General features: G+C 36.1%; 1 protein-coding gene across 15 annotated transcripts in view; it reads left to right on the top strand.

Moving 5' to 3' along the window:
* PHF20L1 (PHD finger protein 20 like 1) overlaps window positions 1-18,841 on the top strand; it is a 62,808-nt gene that overhangs the window by 17,567 nt on the left and 26,400 nt on the right. For 7 of the 15 annotated variants that reach the window (XM_082324448.1, XM_082324443.1, XM_082324455.1 and 4 more), the window contains 6 exons: window positions 1,834-2,041; window positions 2,713-2,841; window positions 7,010-7,092; window positions 10,917-11,169; window positions 13,174-13,371; window positions 13,578-13,784. In XM_082324448.1, coding sequence (XP_082180574.1) covers window positions 1,834-2,041; window positions 2,713-2,841; window positions 7,010-7,092; window positions 10,917-11,169; window positions 13,174-13,371; window positions 13,578-13,784 — 1,078 coding nt within the window. The remainder of the gene's footprint in view (window positions 1-1,833; window positions 2,042-2,712; window positions 2,842-7,009; window positions 7,093-10,916; window positions 11,170-13,173; window positions 13,372-13,577; window positions 13,785-18,841) is intronic. The other 8 variants (XM_082324452.1, XM_082324447.1, XM_082324451.1 and 5 more) reach the window with 3 other exon arrangements.

Raw genomic sequence — 18,841 nt, 5'->3', positions numbered from 1 at the left:
GACTTCTACTCTCAGGTCTCCTAACTCCTCACCAGCACAAATAGCTCAGTCCTTTTTTTGTCCTGCTGGATGGGCAAGGCTCTGGATGGACTGGGGCTAATGTGTGTGCTCGTTTTGGCTGGCCAAAAAAGAGGTATGTGTGTTTTTGATTGACTATGCAGCTGGCAGTTAGACACGCTCTTTGTGGCTGGCACGTCACCAAGTGGCCTTGGTAGCTGCCTGTTGTGTAAGCATTGCCAAAGCGCTTCCAAACTTTGCTCCTGCTAGCTAGACCGAGTGTATGCATCTTGCATGGACAGTTTGGACATGGAACACTTTATCTTAGAGGAATCAAAACACTGTTGGTGTTTCTAAGTACCTAGCCTGATGCAAAGTAGAAGCATAACCTACGTAAAACAGTGACATAAAAGTATTGAGCTATGGAAAAGGAAAAGCATAATACAATTAAAAGTAATGCTTTGTATTTTGTGTCATGCTTTTCTCATACATCAAAGAAGGCAAAGAAACCCTCAGCTGAACAGAAATTTGAAAGACTTATAATATGTAATGAGTGGGGAAAAAAGTTGCATTGAAACATGATTTATAAAATCAAGGTATTTTAGGTACCTCTTATGATAACATAACATGGAAGCAGTCCAGAATAAAATATAGTCTGTCTACAGTTGGGGGGGGGGAAATTATTATTTGTAAAGCACTCATGCAACACTAGACAAAAATTAGTCTTTATTATAACTTTTTTATATGTGGTAGTACGAATCTGCAAATACTCTTGTAGCCAAATTGCCATGTAGTAAATTAATTATTGTTCAAAACACTCAGATGCTTAATTCTTACTGGTGGAGGATGAATGTTGCTATTGGTTTTTTATATCGCATATAGCTTCTCCATGGAAAAATTCTGTACCTGGATGTTATAGAAAATTTAAAAAAATATGTTAATAAAAAGGATCAAGTTAAAATTTTTGCAATCAGATTGGTCCCTGACACTCAAGAGACATAAAGCAGGAGTCCGATCACTCCAAACTAGTGGAAAGAGCTTGGCTTAGCCTTGGAACTATTTAGTTCTCTCCATTGACTTGCAGGGTGGCTAGACTTCATCTACATGCCAAAAAGCTGATGAATTTGGGCTGTGTGTTCTGCTGTTCACTCCTTGGATCTTTCTGTATGGTCAAATAAGCCATTATCCAAAATGGCACTATTAAATCCACCTTAAACGCGGATTGTGAAATTCAGTCGTATTATAGAGGACTTTATTGAAATTATTGAATGAAACTTGTAATATGTAATACAAAGAGAGTGCTATCTGTAGTTACTCTAGAAACACAGGTATAATTAGAACAGAGTTGTCCCTGATTTATCGATTTAATTCAGGAAGAACTCTGACCAGTCGTGCAGCTGGCTGCACCATGCTTTGCGTTGATTGTAGTTTTGAATAATAGTTAAATTCGAGCGACAATGGAGTTGGTGTATTTCACAGCCAGAAGGGTAAGAAAAAAGGCAGTGTTCTGGGTTTGGGAGCTCCTGGGTATCCGAAGCTACAAGACATAAAATAGGTAGCAGGGAACCTGTGCAGCCAGAGTTCTATACATGGTGGTTTGGTTTTTTTTTAAGTTTTTTTCTTTTTGCTTTTTATCTGTGTGGCATACTGATAATACTTAAAGGTTTTTTAGGCAATTTGGGAAACTTGTTTTACCACTCTTTGAGTAGTAGCCATAAAAATAAATTCAATTGCTCTTGAACATTTCTAGATGAAGTTTCACTGGGTTTATAACTATTTTCTATTTGAGTCTCAGGCACTTGTTAATACTTACTTACCATTTTTTCCTTTTTGGAGGATTGGATAGCTTTGGTCAAAGCTGCTGCTGCAGCAGCAGCCAAGAACAAAGCAGGAAGTAAACCTAGAACCAGCGCAAACAGCAATAAAGATAAAGAGGACAGAAAATGGCTAAAAGTTCCTTCAAAAAAGGAAGAAACCTCAACCTCTACAATCATGCAGGAAGTCCAAAAAAAGGAAGAGGAGCCTACATCTAGTGACACATTTGGTAAAAACAAATTCTATAAAAGATAAACTAGGTTTTTCTGTAATATTGAAGTAGAACTCCTGTTGTTAATTTTGCAATTAAGTAATAACTAGTAGTTCTAGAGGAAGATGTCTCATTTGCTGTTATGATAACTGTTGTGATACATAACATTAATCAGTTCAGAAACAATTTTTATCAGATAAGTCTAGTTGGGTCAGCATTTAATCCTTGTGCAAAACTTCTACCTAGCTCTAACAAGAGCAGAACATAAGGTTTTGGGTTTTTTTATGACTTTGTTGTATGCTTTGGTTCATATTCCTGCACCTTCTGTTACCTGTGAGATAATTGCTGATACTGTTCTAAAAAAAAAAAAATTCCAGTATGGGTGATATATCCATATTCAGGGATGTTTGAAACTATTTCTGGGTTGATATGAATTTGTTCATTTTAATAGTCTTTAATACTGCATTTCTCATAATATTGAGTGAAAATTACAAATTTTGAGGTAATCTGCATCTAATGCTTCAAGGTGTAATGCCAAATCTTCAGAATGTGTCGTTTTCATTTTTAATAGAATTTTAAAGTTTCCTTACTGCAGTATTCTAATAGTGGTTCTGAAATACTTAAGTATTTTGGGTGGTGTTACATATTTATGAAATGTGAGTTTATTAGATTTTTCTTCTGTTTAAAAGTAGGATTTCCTGTAGTGGATGTTCCAAAGATGGCCTTTGTGCAGGCAGAGAGCACGTTATCACACAAGAGGAAAAGTAATCTAGGCAACTCATTTCAGGCAAAGAGAGCTCGTCTTAACAAGATCACTGGTAAAATACTTTTTTTTTTTTTTTTGATGACTTTTTTCCTTTTTAATGTAGTGAAATATACATGCTCACATATAAGGTACTAAAGTAGATGGATAAAAGCACATTCATGAGGCAGATATTTGCTGCAATCTTTTACTTGCTTGGAATTTTAAAGGGATCTATAAATAGTAATAAAATCTACCATGTTCATAAATTCAGAGAATGGTCTCAGACTTGACTTGGTCTTTTTAGTTTTCTAGGGAGGTAACCATCCTGAACTGCTGAATTTCTTGAGTATGTTTTAACTCCAGCTGCACAATTTTATCCATTATCGGGTGAATTTGGGGTTTGTACAAGTTCTTAACATGGTCATGTGTTACATACCACCAATATAAATTAAAGCTTTTGTTAGCTGTGGAAAAACTAAATGTTTTGTCATGGCTTGTCATAAAGTAAAACTGCTCCTGAAAAAAGTTTACAGTATGTCATTTAAAAGTATACAAGCCTAGCCACAAATTGGAGCAGTGAAGATCTGAGATGTTTTTTTCAGTGTCTAAGGCATTCATTTCCGATGTTTATTACTCAAAGGTATTAATGGAAAAAAGTATACGGCTATAGAATGCTTTTTATAAAACAGGAAATGGAATAATAGATAATTGGTCTTATCTTTAAAAGTTGAAAAATGCATTTTATTCCAAAATTTAATAGAAATTTACTTAACTGTGGAAAAATTATTTCAGTCTGTATCCCTCATCCCCCATGCCTCACAATAAGCAAATTGTGTTGCCATCATTGATCCTGTCAGTATTTAGGATGAGGTAATATGTTCGTACCTGTGCTGGGAAAGTATCAGGTGCATTTCAGAAGCTGGGTGGAAAAAAGTTGTGAAGTCCCCCCCTTAACAGAGGGGCCCTTGGACAGACGGTAAGATAGAGATCCATTCCACTCATTATTCTAGTAAATAATATTTTGTGTGAAGTCTGACAAACTCTTCTGTGCTACAGACATAGTCAGTTTTCTTATGAGTGTTGGTTCCATTTCAGTCTCTCAATCAGTACTGCAATCTAAAGGAGAAAATAAATGAAATGGGCCAGTATGGAACATGATATGAAGGAAGCAGTCTTCAGAAAAACCTATCTTCTGCCTCCAGGATTTTCTTTCCTGGAAGGCTTCATATTTGGTACCAAGTTTAGTTACATGTCTGATTTATCAGCCTCATTTCTACTCTCCTTTGCCCATACTGCATACACCCTCAGTTAAGTCCCAAATTAATTGCTGCCATGAGTGGTAGAAGTATAAAATATATATACTAGTGATATATATTTACAGAGCCCTGTTTATTTCTTTCGAATAGCAGTTGGCAGCAGAAGATACCAAAACCAGCTGAAAAACCTGTAGCTCTAGAAATTATATTTTTTTTTTGTGCTTGTGGATAGATTCTCCTTTCTGAAGGAGCTTTGTGAGAATAATAGCAGTCGGATGGGATGGTGTAGACTGAACTGAATAATCAGAAAACATCATGTTGCATCTATTGACTTTGTTATCATTCTAAAAACCGTGTCTCCTGTCTCCATGAAAGCATACTCTGCTAGCAGAGACTATGTTACCATTCAATGAAAGTGAATTAATCCTTTAATTACAAGATGAAATTTGTCATGCTTGGTAGTTACTTTGCGTAACTGTTCTCAAATTAACACAATTCTGCAACTCATACTGTAGTAGGTTTTTGATTGTTCCATATAATGGAGCCTTTTGAAAACGTAACCTCTGATGATCAAACTTCCTCTTGCTACGTGCTTATTTCTTACGCTTGAAATACTTGTAAATTGTTTGTGTTTCCAGCATGAGCTTTTAGATTTGAAGGAAGGTTGGGAATCATGCTGGTGTGCCCATCAGAATGGCTACAAAAGAACCATAAAGCATTGTAGCTGTTAGGAGAACATTCATTTACCAAGTGTCTTATGGCTGTATTGGGGAAGTAGAGCAAATAATGTGGTTGTAGGAGGCTGTCGAAGGGAACTGTTGTCTGGATTTCAATTCAGTGTTCAGTATTTGTTGCAGAAGGTTCTTCTTGTCTGCCATGAGGGCAACAGCTACATCTGGTGGTCTTTGCTCACCATTCAGCAAAATAAAGTTGCTTCCTTTGCTCGTCTTTCTTCTGTGACCGCCACTGGGGTAAATTACATTTCCCGAAGGTGAAGGATGTCTCCTGCGAAGCACATATTAATGTCTTCTTCCCATTAGTTTTTGCCTCTGTTGGAATGCTTGCTTCTACGTCTCCTGCTGCCATGTTGATACCTAAAAGACCAGAGAACATCTGCAGCATGCTTAGAGAGCAAAACACTTCTGGTTCACTGTGCCACCCCATGCTTTTTATTTGTTACGTGCTGTTACTGAGAGGGGATGGTGAACCTGTAGTCCTGCTGCTGTAGTAGCTTGTGGAGTTGTTTTGCCTTTCTACAGGCATGGTAATTGGTTAGAAAGATACTTAATGGAGTAGAGAAGGAAATAAGAGTAATATTCACAGGTCTGACGGAGTCTAGGTTCGTTTTATGTCTTTACTTTCTGAGCACTGAGCATCTAGCTAGAAATAAAAATCATAGAATGGTTTGGGTTGGAAGGGACCTTTAAAAGATCATCTGGTCCAACCTCCCTGCCATGGGCAGGGACATCTTCTGCTGATAAGGTTGCTCAAAGCCCTGCTGAACCTGACCTTGAACATTACCCATGATGAGGCATCCACAACTTCTCTGGGCAACCTGTGGTTTGTAGAACCACAAAAGCTGCCTTATAGACTGTAGCTTGTTGTTTAGTACTTAAAACTCTACTTCACTTAATTGTGAAAATTATTTTCTGCTTTTCATTATATATGCATGGTTGTCAACATAAAGAACACTGCTGATTTTGCAACTTGATTTAAACAGGATAATTTGAGTCACAAAGGTTTATTTAGGACCATGAAACCTAAATCTTTTATGAAGCCTAATGCAGAATTAAAATCTTACCTGATAATTTTATTTGTATTAATATAATAGGGCTAAGTAAGTTTCTGCTTTTCAGTTAACCTATTAAGGTGTAAAATCAATTAGTTTGCACCTCTTGTTATGGACGTGGTGTTTTGAAGAACTTCATTTAAAACATAACTACTTTCCATTAAACTAAAGCATAACTTATCTAACATAAAGAGTAAATGAAAAAAGCATGTAGTATTTATTGTGGAATGCTGAAATGTGTTGGCTGTCTAGCAAAATACCACACTTTTGTGTGCATGTTTTTGTTTTTGTTTTTTCTTAATGTCCTAAATGCTTCCTGAGAGCCTAGGCTTCACTAATTTCTAATTCCTTTGGCATTGTGCACTGTAAATTAATTTTCAGCATACCTAATTTTTCATGGAACGCAATAGGAATTTCCTGTGGATCTGTGAGCTCAAGTTGTTTTTGAGGACTTAAACTCTCCACCCCCGATATTGACATTCCCAGGCATTATAATAGTAACTTTTATTCCGATTTGTGTTTTTCAGGTTTTATCAGTTCTGCTTTGTCTTATGGCATAGAACTGTTTTCTTTCTGTGCATACTTAGGTAATTGAGGTTATTGTGTGAAGCAGAACTGAAGCTATTGCTGTATACTTAGCCAACAAAAAGCTCCCTCATGTTTATGTTGCCTTGTCTTTTAATTTCGGAGCTCCACTGCTGAGAATATTCATTTGGAAATTAAATCCCTTGTTCTATTCTGTGTAAGAAAGGTTTGCACGTGTTAGAGTTAAGAAATAGTAATACAAGTTCTGATGGGAATTTCTTACAGACTGGAAAAGGGAGAGATACAAAGGTTTGTAAATAATTTTGATCTCTCAAAATTTACTTAAGTGTCATAGGCTTGGTTTTAAAGCCCAAGCGCTTGGGCTTTAAAAGGATGGTGAGGCATTATTTTACAATTGATAATTTGATTTTTATCTTGTTAGTGGAAATGCCAGAGAAGTACCTCTTGTGAAAGGGCACTGTCATGGGAACGTCCTTTAACTTTTCGTTTCTTCTAGTTTAATGTGTTTAGCTTTGTGTGGAGCTGTTTTGGAGAGAATTGTCGTAGATATCAGCAGTTCATATTTCTTGTCTCATTGTTTTGCTTTGTTTTCCCCAAAGTCTTGTTGCAAGCTGCTTCTAACTAAAAATCTCTGCAATTTTTCTCCTAAGGTTTATTGGCATCCAAAGCCGTTGTTGCGGATGGTGCTGAAAAAAAGGAAGGCAACAAAGAAACAGCTCCAGTCCTGGAGCAGGTATGAAATGGTAGAGTTTGATTCTTTTGCAAGGTTCCCACTGGAGTGTGCCATGGAGATGTAGTACCTACAACATTAAAATTTGCCCCTTCAGATATAATAGGGAACTGAAAATTGATCTTATGTTTACATTTCTGGCAGAGCCAGAAGTATGGAATTTAATTGTCTCTAAACACAGTGTTGACTTGAATTTCAGTAATGAGCTTTTGCGTTAGAAAACTAACAGAAAACAAAGAAAAATGAAGTCTCCATGCAACAAATGTGAGGAGACCGGTGTCCCAAGGTCCAGTTTTATAGCTGGAACCATGACCATGACTGGCTTAGGAAAAAAAGGCCCTTACACAGATTTAATTTGTGTTTGAAACAGGGTTTTTGACATCAAGTAGAACTTCTTTTAAAAGAAGTTTATTTTATATTGTAAGAATTTGGTGTTGTAGGCTTGTATGTGTTTTATGAACCGCTCAATGAGCCATACATTTTGCAAGGGTGTGTATTTTAATAAATACAAAAAAGAAACTTTTAAATAATGTTAAGGGTCTGATTTTTAAACCTGCATATTTGCAGGACCTGAAGGCTGCCATTTTATCTTTGGCTTATTCCATTGTGTTCAGGCATTGCTTGACTCCGAGTTGTGCATTATCTTGCATATTAAAAGGGCTGAATGCCTAAGCATGGTAAAGCAAGCTAAGGATGAGCAGTAGTCTTGATTCAGGACATCTTTGTTTTCCAATGATTTAAATCAGAGCCTTAATGTAGTTTTAATACAGCTTTTTTGTATTCATTTTCATTCTTCTTTAACAGCAGCATTTGAATAAAATAGCCTTGCTGCCCGCAATTCTTAAAAGAGCACTTCTGTTCTTAAGCCCCGGCACACTCTATGAACAGTCCCTACCCCAAACTTTATTTGATATTTTGGTTGTACTGGTTCTTTAGAGCTGACATATAATTGCGTTGCTGTGGTTTTTCCATTGACACCGCGTTGGATGCGAGTCTTGTCAATGGAACATGATTTTCTGTTTTTAATGCTGTCACTGTAACGGCTAACTGAGCCACTACGGTGTCAATGCATTGACCGATATTTTGCATAAAGGTTTACAATGTATTGACATGACATTCCATTTCTCAAATTTTTGCATATTAAAGATGCTATGATTTTATTGCTACTGTGTGTGATATTTTCAATGTGCAAAAAACTGTGAAATGGCTTACAGCATGTTGTTTTTGGAAGAATCATTACAATGTAAATCTTCTCATGCAGAATCCCATTGTGGTGAATGGGACTTTGTGGTTTACATAGACTGTGTATGCAACAGTATAAACTACAGTGCATATTTACTAAAAACTTTTTGTTACTTCTTAGACTTAGTAACTCGGCTGTTTCTGTTTTATTGATTAGATATAAAAAAAGATGTCTCTGTCATTGTTTACATGCTAATGGTCTGAAAAACCTCATTTTGGAAATACTAGTTAAGCTCCTTTAAAGAGGCATCTAAAATCCCAAATTGTCCTATTCCTTTGCTTCTAACTAAAAGCAGAAACCTCACAAACATTTAAATGATTAACTGTGGGGAGGAAAATTTTTTTGAGCTTAAAGCTTTTTTCACTAAGTTCCTGCCCAAATTCAAATTAAAATGGCCGAGTTATAAACCTCCCCAAAAGGTTTTCCAATAGCAAAGCTGACATTCCTTAGAGGTTTTGTCTGCTACTGCTATAAAATTGAATGGATAAAATATCTTGTAGGTTTTTTTAATAATGTAATACAGAACATGGTAGAAGTGTTCAGGCCAATAGCCGAAAACTGACTTTGTTGATGGAAGTTTATTTTATTTATATTTATATATTTTTAGTTTACAGTTGTCTTAAACCCAAAAACCTCAGATGATTAGTTGCAGATACAGTAGTTTATTTAACTGTATTAGGGTATGTCATGTTATATTTCCTTTTGACCGAGACCTGATTAGATGAATAACATTAATTCATTAAGGTTTTTAATGTTAATTTGTCCTGTTAAGAGGTTAAGCACCTTATCAAAATATTAATTTAATTTTTTTAATCTTGTTTAAACAACTTTGTAATTTGAAAGTAATGGATGCTGTAGTAATGTCTTTCACATCTGTGAAGATGAACAATAAAATTGTTTATTTACAAGTTACGACTCTAATTAATTTCTGGTAATACCTCTCATAACCAGCATAGGTATACTTACAGTTCATGGAATATTTTATTTAAATGAATAAACTGCACTTAGTACATGTGTAATTGAGTTATTCAAGGTAGAACTGATGTCTGCTGAATGGGATGTTTTGTACCGGATCTTTACACGATACTTCCAGCAAGCTGTTCATGTAGCCTTCAGGGGTGCCCTTTTACAAACATAGAATGTGCACTTGTGGTTTTTTGGTTTGCCTTTTTTTTTTTTATTTCCATTGGAACATGGAAAGTTCCAGTGGAAAATAAAATTGCAATTTATAACAAAACCCAATAATACCCTCAAATAATCAGAGATGTGACGTTTTTAGTTTGGATAAAGCGGTGCACACATTCTAGAAATATCTTTCTACTTTGTTAGCTATGGTTTTATTAGATGGTACTATGCTGTGTGATGTAACTGGGACAAGAAAGGGGACAGGTTTAAGAAATTATGTTCAGATATTGTAGTTTGCCATTACTGGGCAAGTTGTAACACATGCACAGTTTATTCAGTAAAGTAGGAAGAATTTCCTTCCAGTTAAAAATCTAAAATGCTAATGTCTGTCAATGCATGCTAATTGTCTAAAAAGAGCACTTCGGTATGTGTGTTAAGAAGGATGAAAATTGATGAAATTGGAAAGCTGAATTATATGTTGATTTTCTTTTTTTCCTTCAAAAACTGTTTTAACTCTTATCTGCTCATTTTTCCCCACAGTTAGCAATCTATTTAACCCTGTGGTGCTAGAAGTTATGATTTCTTCATGTGTTTGCACAAACATATAATGTGGTGAAATCCAGACTCCCAGCACTGAAAGGGGTTGTGTGAGAGTGTGTTCAGTATTTAGAAAATTTTTATTGTTTGCAGACATTTCTTAAAGGAGCATTATCAGCTTTTTCAGGTTCTTCTCTAAAAATGAAATTCGTGCTAAACAAAGTTTTCCTGAAGACCTTTTTAATTTTTTTTTTTTTTTTTTTTTTTGCTATGGTCAGGGAAATGACCGTGAAGGGAAAATCTTGGTAACTTTTTTTTTGAACTGCAGCCCTCTGAACAAGCATTGCTTGCTCCTAGCATGGCAAAAGCCTGTCAGAGTTCAAGGAGCATCTGGACAATGCTCTGAGTCTTATGGTTTAGTTTTAGGTAGTCCTGCGAGGAGCAGGGAGTTGGACTCGATGATCCTTACGGTGGGTCCCTTCCAACCTGAGATATTCTGTGGTTCTGTGATTGTAGATCAGTGTGCGTATTCTAGCTTATAACAAGTGTTCTCTGAGTTGTACTTTGAGACAACACTGATAGTCCTGGTCTACTGAAGGTGAAAAGAGACAGAAACTAAAAAGACTTTTGGGAATTTTTAAAATGGGAATAGAGCAAAAATGTTTTGTTTTCAGGCTTTTTGCAGGTATTTCAAATAGTAAGAAATGAGGGTGTTCTGAATACTGAAAATAATTGATAGTGCTCCTTTAAAAAAAAAAAGTTTAATGTGATGCTTTTAAATAGTTTTCATTTGTACTGAAAATAATGTTGCTTTAAAATGTGTTTTGAATTCTAAAGTTGCTTTTAAAAAGATCAAAATAGAATACAAGAACTACAGCGAAGAAACTGAAATAAAAGTATCAATTTTTTATTATTTATTCAGGAGATTTCACCTAAACCACAAAGTCAGAAAAAAAATGAAGCTGATATTAGCAGTTCTGCCAACATTCAGAAACCTGCACTGTTATCCTCAACTTTGTCTTCAGGAAAGGCTCGCAGCAAGAAATGCAAACAAGAATCTGGAGATTCTTCTGGGTGTATAAAGCCCCCTAAATCACCACTTTCCCCAGAATTAATACAAGTCGAGGATTTGACGCTGGTCTCTCAGCTTCCTTCTTCTGTGATAAATAAAACTAGTGAGCACAGACATTTTAAAAAAAATACCGTAATTACTTATAAGAGATATACAGAAACTTTTTTGGTTGTAAATGGCTATTGCTTTTAAAAATGAATCTGCTTTAAAAAAAAGGTCCAAGCGGGAGAATTAGGGGTAGCTCAGTATTTTAAAAGTCAAGTCACATAATAAGGCCTATGAATTACTCTACCGGAAATAATACATTTAAATAATACATTTATATTTATAGAGTCGTGGCTTTTAATGGGTGACTTTCCCTCCAGCTTAAATCTCCACGTTAGTATTAACAGTGATACAGGAAAAATCAAACCTCTCTTCCGAAGGGGCCTGATTCATTAAAAAGAAAAGACGTACACCCTGGTTGTGGACCTTTCTTTCTCTGAGAAATTCCGCCTTCAGCAGGCTGATGTGCTGTACCTGTTGGCTGTGGCATTCTTCACCTTATGTGATATTTCCTCCAAATATGATGTGAAAGAGAAGATGGGTTCAAGATCTGTGGTGGGGAAAAATAAAAAATTGGGTTTCTTTGTCTCAGAATAATACCATAGGTGTTCAGCTTCTTAACATGTGTAACTGATTTGCAAAGTACCAAAATATTGGTTATCAGAAGAACAGGGAAAAGTTTATGCTGCATCCTTGAATATGCTATTTTTTGTGAATATTAAAATATTTATATAATTTTTGAGATTACAGTAGGTTTTTAGTGTTGCTTAGGATCAGGCTCTTTGTTGCCTGAAGAACATTAAATGATGAGGCCAACAGTTAAAATAAATGTGGGTTCCCGTAAGTCAAAAGCTACATTTTTTTGTTTCACTTTTAGAATAGTGATTGAGGATGGAAGACTACCTGCATCGTGAGTTCCCCTTAACCTTGATTTGAGATTTTCCCTCAGGAGATAAGTTTCTTTTAATCTTGTCACACAGATAACTTTAAATGAATGGGAGAGGGAGGGGTTCAAATTCGGCCATCTTTATTCAGGACACATTGGTAGAAATTGTGTTTTGTCCCCACAAAATATTAACGGTCATTTATATTGTAATATGCCTTCCCTCCTCACCCCTAAAATAATGGTAAGTAGTTTTCCTTGAGCATGTTTGTATTTTGGATTAAGTTAGACTTTTGTAGCAATATTTTAAAAATTAGCTAATTTAAGAATAGGTTACTTAATAGCTTAGGTCTTGTTAGTGCTGTCTTTTAATCTTTGGCTTCCGAGTCTTTACCCCCTCTAATGGAAATTTAATTTTGCTGTGTCTTTATTTTTAAATCTGTACATCTTGACTCTAAAAAGGCTTAAAAAAAGGAGAGAACAGTGATTTACAGTGTAATAATGACTTAAATGTTTTTCTAAGGCAAAAGTTTGTGAAACTGGGTAAAATTGGAGAGGTGTAAGGGAGTGTGGGTTTTTTGTTTTTAATGAATCAGGCCTATATTAACCTATATCAATTCCCCCGCCCCTTTTTTTTGTAACTGTGATGTTCTTGAACCTTCTTACTGTGCCATGCATTGGCAGTGTGCATTTGAAATATAGTTGGGGTATTGATATCAGGTTAGCAGAGGATGGGAGGTGGGATATAAAATTAACCACTGTTTTTGATTATTTTTTTTAAGTTGTATGTTACCACTGTCCATGACTTTTCAGATCTTTAACTGTGATCATTTGTTCTGTTTACTGTTAAATCCTACTGCCCCCTTCCATTATAAGTAGCCTACTCTCATGGGTTATATGGGGGGGGTTGCTTATTGTAAATACACGGTTTGCCTAAAACAGACGCCTTTATCAGTGGGGAAGTACATGCCCTAATAATGTATAATAAGCAAAAAGCAGAATCATATCTTGAGCATAACTTTCTTTGCTCCTGGTAGTCATAGTTTTTAATTACTTTCACCAGTTCTGCTGTGATTACCAGCTTTGCAAATAAGAGCTATTTAAAGCACTCCCCATCTTTAGATCTCAAATACTGCGGTAAGATTATGGTATATCTCTCTGCTTCATGAACATTGAAAGATCTCTTTTTAGGTCCATCACAGCCAGTGAATTCCCCTAGATCCTACAAACATAGCCAACGGAGAAGAAGATCACAGCGTTTAGCCACTTGCTCCTTGCCTGATGATTCTGTAGAAAAAGTTTCTTCTCCCTCTTCAGTTACTGATGGAAAAGTGTTCTCCATCAGTGGTCAAAACCAACAGTCATCAAAATTGGAGGGTAATGTATCTTAATCTAATAAAGAACTGCCCAAGAGAAATTGAATCATAAAAATTAGACCTTTCACGGTTTTCATCTAATGGGATGTTTTGACTTATCGTAGCTAAAGCTGTATGCTCTTCCTATGTTATGTAACGCTGCAATCCAAACTGTTGTTTGTTGGACCTATGTATCTTTTTTAACATTACATTTTTTCTTTTATGTAGTACCTGACGTTGCTCATATGTCACTTGAGAAGCGTGGACCATGTCTCCCCCTTGATTTAAGCCGTAGTTCGGAAGTTACAGCACCATTATCCACAGAATCCACTTTCCGTAATGAATATCCCAGTAAAGACAAGGAAGATATTCAGATGATTACATATCTTTCTTCCAAAGCAGTAACTGATGGAAGAGTAGCTACAACAGCGTCAGGTAAAGAGATTCAGTATACAACCAGTTAGGTTTATAGTTGTAGGGTTATAAACGTGTATGTATTCTATCACACAGAGAGAAGGGATACTTTTTATTTCCTGCGCCCTTGCAAACCTGCCGCTTTTCCTGGGGTCCGTCCATCTGCATATTCTTCATCTTCCACTGGCTTTGAGCTGCGTTAGCACTTTTTCTAACACACTTTAAGGAGGATCTGAGAGCGTGGAATATAAAAAGCAGTATTTCTTTCAAAAATATTTTATATTGTTCAAACTTGTAATTTATTAAGCTGTTTGCTAACATACTAATATATACTAAATCTGGATGTACTCATTGATCTTGTGGCTTCAGCTTTAAAACTTACCAGCATTTTGTGAGGCAGTCAGCATTCCTCTACCTTTGCTTCTGTTTGCAGTGGAAATTTTGTCCTTTGCTTGCTACGAAGTGTTACTTGAAAATATTTCTGAAAAATCCTCTGAAACTTTTATAGACTTGGTTCACCCTCACAGAGTTAGCATAGAGCCCAAGAGCAGAGCTCTGTGCTGCCTCTCACTTTGTAACAGTTTACCGGCTAACATGGTTGAAGTGAATCACTTGGATAGAGGCAATTAAGAGATTTGGGGAAGGGTTTGCATAGTGGTTTGCAGACCTTAAAAAGTGGGTTGTTTTCGTCCAATGTATGTTAGGTGTCCATATGCTTCGTTCATAAATAAATCTCTTATGTGGGTGAGTATCATACCATTTTTAATTGGCTTCCAAGAAGGAATTCTCTCACAAGCCTTTTTTTTTTTTTTTTTAATGAGAAAATTGTTCAATAAAGTAAGAGGAGGAAAAAACCAAATTATTATACTCTGCTGGGGAAGTTTTTGGTAAATGTGATTGATAGTAAGGGAGGACCTTGAAGTATGTAATTATGGCACTCAGACTGTAACTTAGTCGTGTTTAGGGGCAGGGGAAAAAAAAAAAAAAAACAAACAACTTTGCATTAAGCTAATAGTATAGCTGCAGTATTCAATAGGTTAGTGAAGCATTTTGTTTAGTATGTATGGCCCCTTTTTGTATGTCTGCCCACACATGCTCCCGCTGAAAGTGTAAGGTGATCGCTTCATCAAGTTGTAGCATAGCTATTTAACCTGATGTAGCAAAGGCTGGGTAGGATTCTTGGATCAATATTGCGTAGATTAAAATAGATGATTGTAATTACCCTTTCTCAAAGAAAAAAAAAACCCAACTATTAATCTTTTAAACTAATTTGTCAAAATAGGGGCTATGAGAATTTCTAATGAGCTGTCACTTAGGCTTTTAAAAATATTACTTAATTTCTCGAGTGAAACCATGTGACAGTCTTCGTTTGCCTTTGATACATTGCAGCACAGTCGAGTAGCAGATTCCTGGGAAAATTACTTCTGCCACTAAGAAGTGTTTTTGGGAGATGTATATTTGCCCACTCATAGAATAAGATCGTAAAAGAAACAAACAGCTTCCAATTACCATCTGTTTCTTGTTTATTAAAACTCATTTCAGTTACTAGGAATTTAACTTCTGACTTTTCTGATCTGTTTTCTGGATCACTTACTGTGTAGCTGGTAATGCTGGCGGGTGTTTGTTTTGTTGCCCGCTTCGGTCACGGGACTGGCTGGGACCCCGAGCGAGCTGGTTCTAAACCCAGCACCCACGAGTACGCTTGTACCTGTTTATTTGTTGAGCTTGGTCTTGGCCACAGCTAAATCTAATGACAGCAATCATGTGTTTCATTTATAGCCACCTTTATTTATGACTCAAAAATATGTCCACACACGTTGTGTCAGGGAAAACCATTCCCTGACAAAATTAACTGGTATTACTACGTGACTCCAGAGTGGGAAGATGGAAGCACTTGCAACCTATGCTACAGGATACAGTTTATACTATATTTAAAGCTTAATGGAGCTTTTTTTGAACCTACATAATTTTAAGAGTTATAAAGCTCTCAAGGAACTGCTTTGCCAGCTACCTTTTTGTTTTCTGGGTTTTTTGCCTTCTGTACAGACCTGGGTTTTACTCCTAATTTTCATGCATTACAGTTGTCCTCCATGCGGTAGAGCTCTGTCTTGAGCTTTCATACTGACTTTTTGTCCAAATGTTAGAAGTTTTCAGACGTATGCAGCCCAGCATCCACTTGAGCAGTATAAGCTTTGTGGGCTGAAAGACTAATCTATGTTTGGTATGTTTAATTCAGAGATTTCATAGAAAGTTTTGGAGCTAGCTGCCTCTGTCAGTACTATCTCTAGGACTCTGTAACTGAAGTTCTTATGTCTTTTGAGTTCATCTCAGGCTTCTAACTCTGGTGAAACTTATCTTATATCCTTCTCATAGAAGAAAAAGAAAAACGTAGCTTTTAAGTTCAAGTTTGAAACTTTCGGAGTTACTTTACATTGTTAAATAGTTTTTGTTGTGTTCTCTGCTTTAGAAGGCGTCTTTTTGCTTTTGAAGTAGCATAGATTCTCAAGTCGTGTTACTTAAGCACACATAATTGCACCAAATTCTTGCATGCTTCAGGAGAATGAATAGAACCCACTCTGTTTATCACTACTTTTCCTTTTCTGATGAACCTGTTTAAACAATGGCAAGCTAATATATAAAGGAAAGGTGCCCAGAGCTTTCCTTTCTCATTCCTGTCGATGCTTGAAATTATTTAGAAAAGTTGATTTGCATTATGCAGGAATATCTGTCTGCCTAAGTGTAATTTAATATATTGCATTGTTTAGCATATGCATTGTGACTCTATACATTGCAATTTAAGAAATCCAGACTATTCTGTAACTTTCTGCTTTTTTTAATCTGAAAGAACTATTTTAAATCTATGTCCTTTTATGATATTTCTGCTATTTAGATTTTATTGACACAGTCTGGAGAGATCTGATGTTCTAGATTTGGACAATACTATGGAATTTGCTAAGTGCAGTTAAGTTGGACCTGCCTTCTTCATAATCATTGAAGTAGATAACTGTAGATAGCTTCAGAAATTACGGAGGTAATTAGCCTAAACCAGCCTATTATGGTCACAGATTCCTCTGTAAAAGAGCTGTACTGTTTTAGACCCAGAGATGCAATTTGTGGCTTCGGAAATTTAGACTTCTGATGGGGGCTATCGGTTGCTCCAATTGAAGATATAACGATATGTTTTTGAAAATGATGCATTTTAATGACTTCTTTATTCAAAAGATACTAACTTGGTGTTTTTCAGAGGGGGGGATGAGGTGCACTGAAGTGCAGAAGCATAAATGGCAACTCGTAATATTAACACGTCCTTCTGAAAGCCATTGCTCAAAATGAGCAACTTGCAGTTCCGTAAAGGCGACACAAAGGCCCTGTGATCAGTCACAGGCTACGTGGAAGCACTGTGCGCTTTGGTAGACACTGGTACGCTACCAGTTAATTATTGAACAGAGGTACTGCTGTGCCTAAACTGGTGTATGGAGCTACTTGTGATCACCTGGTAGTGTACACACATAACTAAGAATCCTTGCTTTCATTTGTCAAACTGCTTAAAATGTAGATAACTGGGCTTTTTGTCACTGAGCCTTTCATAGACTTTAAATTCACAGTCAGTCTGAATACAGGCAAAGCACTGTAGTTTTCCAGTTCTGACTACATGAATTCAGATCTTTCTGTAGTTGTAGTTTTCTTTAAATCCATCGTAATTTTTCTTGCTTTCTGTAACTGCACCATTTGCGTTAGTTTAACTGTTATGTATTGAGCAAACATTATTTCAGAAAGCAATCTGGATTTTAAAATTTAAGTAGAAGGAAAATATTGTTACATTTACTAATATAACAATATTAATGAAATATTTATAATAGTAATATAACAATATTATCATTAGCTGTTATTTCCTGTTCTAGCTCAGTCTAGGTGACTTTGCTAGGCAGAGTAACATTAGGTTAACTGTATGGGAGAAATTTGCACTTATGCTAAAAGAAAAAATATTGTATACTTTTACGTAATTTTATTGATAACAATTTACTGCAGCAGAAACAAGAAAAGGCTGATGTACAAAATTTTCAGAAAACGAGATCAGTCGCTTTTTAATAAACACTTGCCAGTGTTACTGGTTACCCTGCTTTTAAGAGGTATCTAGACTCCAGTGACCTAAAGCTCTTGTTACTTTGGAGCTGTTTGTTTTGCTCCGAACATCTACTGACAGTCAGGTTTACTCCCTAATTTGAATGTCTGCCCTTCTAATCTCTGTCCTAGATTTCCCAGCTGATTCTTGGGGTAGTTAGCTGAAGGCAAGCAAGAACCTTTCATGTCCTCCTTACCCTTCCTAAAAAGACCATTTTGTGCAGGATCTGGTATTAATCTGCAATATGTATTTAAAGTGCATTTAGGTATAAAATTCATCCTATGCACAGGGAATTCAAACCACAATATTAATTATGATGGAACCATGAATTATGCTGGTCATGTTATGATTTAAGTTGTATATTAATGCAGATGATATTTCTGTTATTAGGAAAGATGAAACATCAAAAGCCATGGAATAGAATATCATGCAACAAAATAAGTTGCTTCACATTGGTACAATTTATTTTAATTTGGTGAACTGAAAGAAGCAGTGCCACTAAAAGCCCGTCTGTGCTGCTGCGCTTGTGCATCTTGTTCTGCGCCTGTGCTCGCACGCAGGGGCTTGTGTCGCGTCACCGTGCCAGACCAGGAGAGGTAGCACTGGAAACGTGTCGTAAAGCAGACTGAAGATTGCTGTGGTTTTGCATTTGTTTTTGATCTGAAATCAGTCTTCTGGTGATAAAATTGATCTTAGAACAATGACATAATCAGTAGTTTATCAAGTCTAATTTCTAAGCATCTTTCTCTCTGCTGAGTCTTAATTGCAGACCTCCCACGCTTCACTGTGTGGGAGGTGGCTGACTAGACTCCTCAACAGGAATAAAATTGCAATTAAAAGTAACAGTTAAAAAATATATGGTAATATTGCCATAAAGGAAATTTTCTATAAACTAATATTTTTCTTGCTGTATTTGTTCCTTGCCCTTCAGATTGTGGTTGTGTGCTTTGTCTAA

Source organism: Platalea leucorodia (genome assembly GCF_965183815.1).
Source record: "Platalea leucorodia genome assembly, chromosome: 1".
Classification (NCBI taxonomy): domain Eukaryota; kingdom Metazoa; phylum Chordata; class Aves; order Pelecaniformes; family Threskiornithidae; genus Platalea; species Platalea leucorodia.
This window is presented reverse-complemented; position numbering and strand designations above follow the sequence as displayed.